Raw genomic sequence first — 2,500 nt, 5'->3', positions numbered from 1 at the left:
AGAACTGAGTGCTACCCGGGGTCATTCAGCACTGACATGGGAGCAGCTTGGGGGGCTGAGCAGTCAGGCTCTCAAAACAGACTGGAATTGCCTTAGAACGCCCAGCACACCAGAGCCCTGCCACGTGTTGGTAACACAGATCACACAAGAACCCAGGTAAGAAATCAGACTTTGTGCATTTTAAAGCGTTAAGTGATTGCCTAGGGAAAATCATGTCGGTCTCACCCTCTAGGAGAGGCTCATGATTTGCTCCTTCAGTTAGATTCCTATCAGCCAAGTGTGACCAGGACATTTTCACGACATTTTCTCATTGTAGTAGGGATTCCTTTCGAAATTAAGGAGTTTTTCCCCCAACCTCTAGGTCTGAGCTTTCTTTAACAGAGAATCCAAACCACTCCCTCCCCTCCTTCTGAACAGAGTGCTCCCCCACGAAAACCACTCACCATCAAACTCTGGGAAATAGTCAACAAGGTGGGAATACAGGATCTTGTCTTCCAACAGATCTTTCTTGTTCAGGAAGAGGATAACCGACGAGTTTTGGAACCAGGGATAAGTGATAATGGTTCGGAAGAGGGCTTTACTCTCTTCCATCCGGTTCTGAAATGAGAAAGCAGTTTTTAAAGACGAGGACTAAGGTGCCCTCCTGCTGCACCCAGCTGACAGCCCAGACCCTGCACACACAATGCTTCGGCCCCAGCTCAGTGCTGGCTCGAGCAGAGCAGGTAAATGGAAAGCAAATGCAAAGTCTGATGAACCAGGGCCTCGTTTCATTGGCAAGTCATTAATAGCAAAGACTTTTCCAAATTATTTCACACTTTGCACAGTCATTTGAGAGAACTGGCCATGGTACTGTGCGAGCTGCTAGACGTTTTCATCTCTACAAGACTAAAACAATACCTGCTTTCAACTTAGGGCATTTATTTTTTAATCTATTAGCAGGTGTAAAAACTCAGTACTGCATTTTCAGAGACCAGGCACCGAGAGAACAGCAGCCACAGCACAAAGAAAAGCAGGAATAGGGAATTTTTAGAGCATCCCTTCAAATTGCACAGTGTCTTGGAGACACACAGGGCTCAGCAATTTCAGAGTACTTCCCCATTATTTGAGAAGTACAGATCATTTGAACGCACGATGCACGCTCCATTCTCGGGGACACCGTGATCCATTGAGGCTCATGTTCTCTTGACAATAGGAAGAGCTGAAGGCCAACTATTCTTCCAAACCCAGCTTGGCACCAAGCACTTTGTTAGCAGCCTCCCAAACAGACATCTCCTTCCTTCCCATCACCCCCGGAACGCTCCTCCCCTTGGCTTACCTCATTATCAGACTCCACCAGAACTTGGTCATATTCACTAAGTGCTACTAAAAACATGATGGAAGTCACATTTTCAAAGCAATGGATCCACTTCCTCCGTTCTGATCTCTGACCTCCAACATCCACCATTCTGTGGGAGAGAAGAACACAAAACGGCTGCAATTCTCTATCTGAATGCAGAGGACCAGCATGCAAAGAGAACAAATGCCACTCTACCATTCAGGTTAACCCAGCACGGGGGTATAACAACATGTGCTTGCTAACACAGCCATCCAGTTCACAAAACAGCTTGTTTCAGAAATATATCAAGTAGAAGAGATGGCCATGAGAGCGTGGTATCATGTTCAGAGCCCGAGTACCACCACTGCCATTTCAGCTGCACTTTACTCTGCTTTGTTAAATAGCTGTCCTTCAAAACGCTGCTCTGTCCAGCAACCAAACTATATTTTGTGTCCTGTGAAAGCACCTGCTTGCCTCTGAATTTCTCACAGAGCGTGCTTTGGAAACAGAACCTTTCTTAGAATGTGCTCTGTAACAGCTACACAGCTCAGCTCCTCAGCTCTGAGTCCCACCTGTGCAGCACGCTGCAGTTATTTGGTGAGACCTGAAGTCCAGCACTCTGGCTCCCCACAGCTCTGCTAAGAACCTACACCCATGCCACAGGCCAGCCAGCCAAACCAGAGAGAGCAATCTGGCACATCTGTAACTGAATGGATTCAGAGATGGGATGCAGGCTTCTTTATTCCTCTCTTGTAATGGCAGCGCTGTGGCAGAGAAGGGAACCAGCAGCAGAGAAGCAGGGAGGAAAATTGCTTTTGCATGTCATTGTGCCCTCGTATGCCACGCTCATTTCCTGGCTTAACCACATATTGCTGCAGCAGCGGAGGCAGCGAGTTCTGAGGGCACAGAAAACCATCTCTGAGGGCATCACACACACGAGGCAGCCTCTTTTTGAAGGAGAAACAAACAGCCAAAGCTGCTCGAGCAATGCACTCTTGAAGGCAAATCCATTTCAAAGTCAAGTGCCACCCACAGCACGTGCCCCCCCCCCCCCCCCAGCTGGCTGGGGCTACCAGCAGCTCAGCACCCCCACTCCAGCAGGTCCCATTTCCTGATGGTCAGTGCTTCCTCTTGGAGCTTTCCTTTAAGATAAAACGTGGCACCATCCCCTTTCAGCAGCTCCTT

General features: G+C 48.4%; 1 protein-coding gene across 2 annotated transcripts in view; it reads right to left on the bottom strand.

The window, feature by feature from the left end:
• The window catches only part of LOC110388935 (guanine nucleotide-binding protein subunit alpha-11-like), an 8,369-nt gene that overhangs the window by 1,885 nt on the left and 3,984 nt on the right, over positions 1-2,500 (bottom strand). For both annotated transcript variants that reach the window (XM_021378731.1, XM_021378729.1), the window contains exons 5-6: positions 1,316-1,445; positions 444-597 (exon numbers count right to left, since the gene is read on the bottom strand). In XM_021378731.1, coding sequence (XP_021234406.1) covers positions 444-597; positions 1,316-1,445 — 284 coding nt within the window. The remainder of the gene's footprint in view (positions 1-443; positions 598-1,315; positions 1,446-2,500) is intronic.

Source organism: Numida meleagris, chromosome 27 (assembly GCF_002078875.1).
Source record: "Numida meleagris isolate 19003 breed g44 Domestic line chromosome 27, NumMel1.0, whole genome shotgun sequence".
NCBI lineage: Eukaryota > Metazoa > Chordata > Aves > Galliformes > Numididae > Numida > Numida meleagris.
The sequence above is the reverse complement of the archived record's forward strand: the minus strand, read 5'-3'. Positions and strand labels throughout refer to the sequence as shown.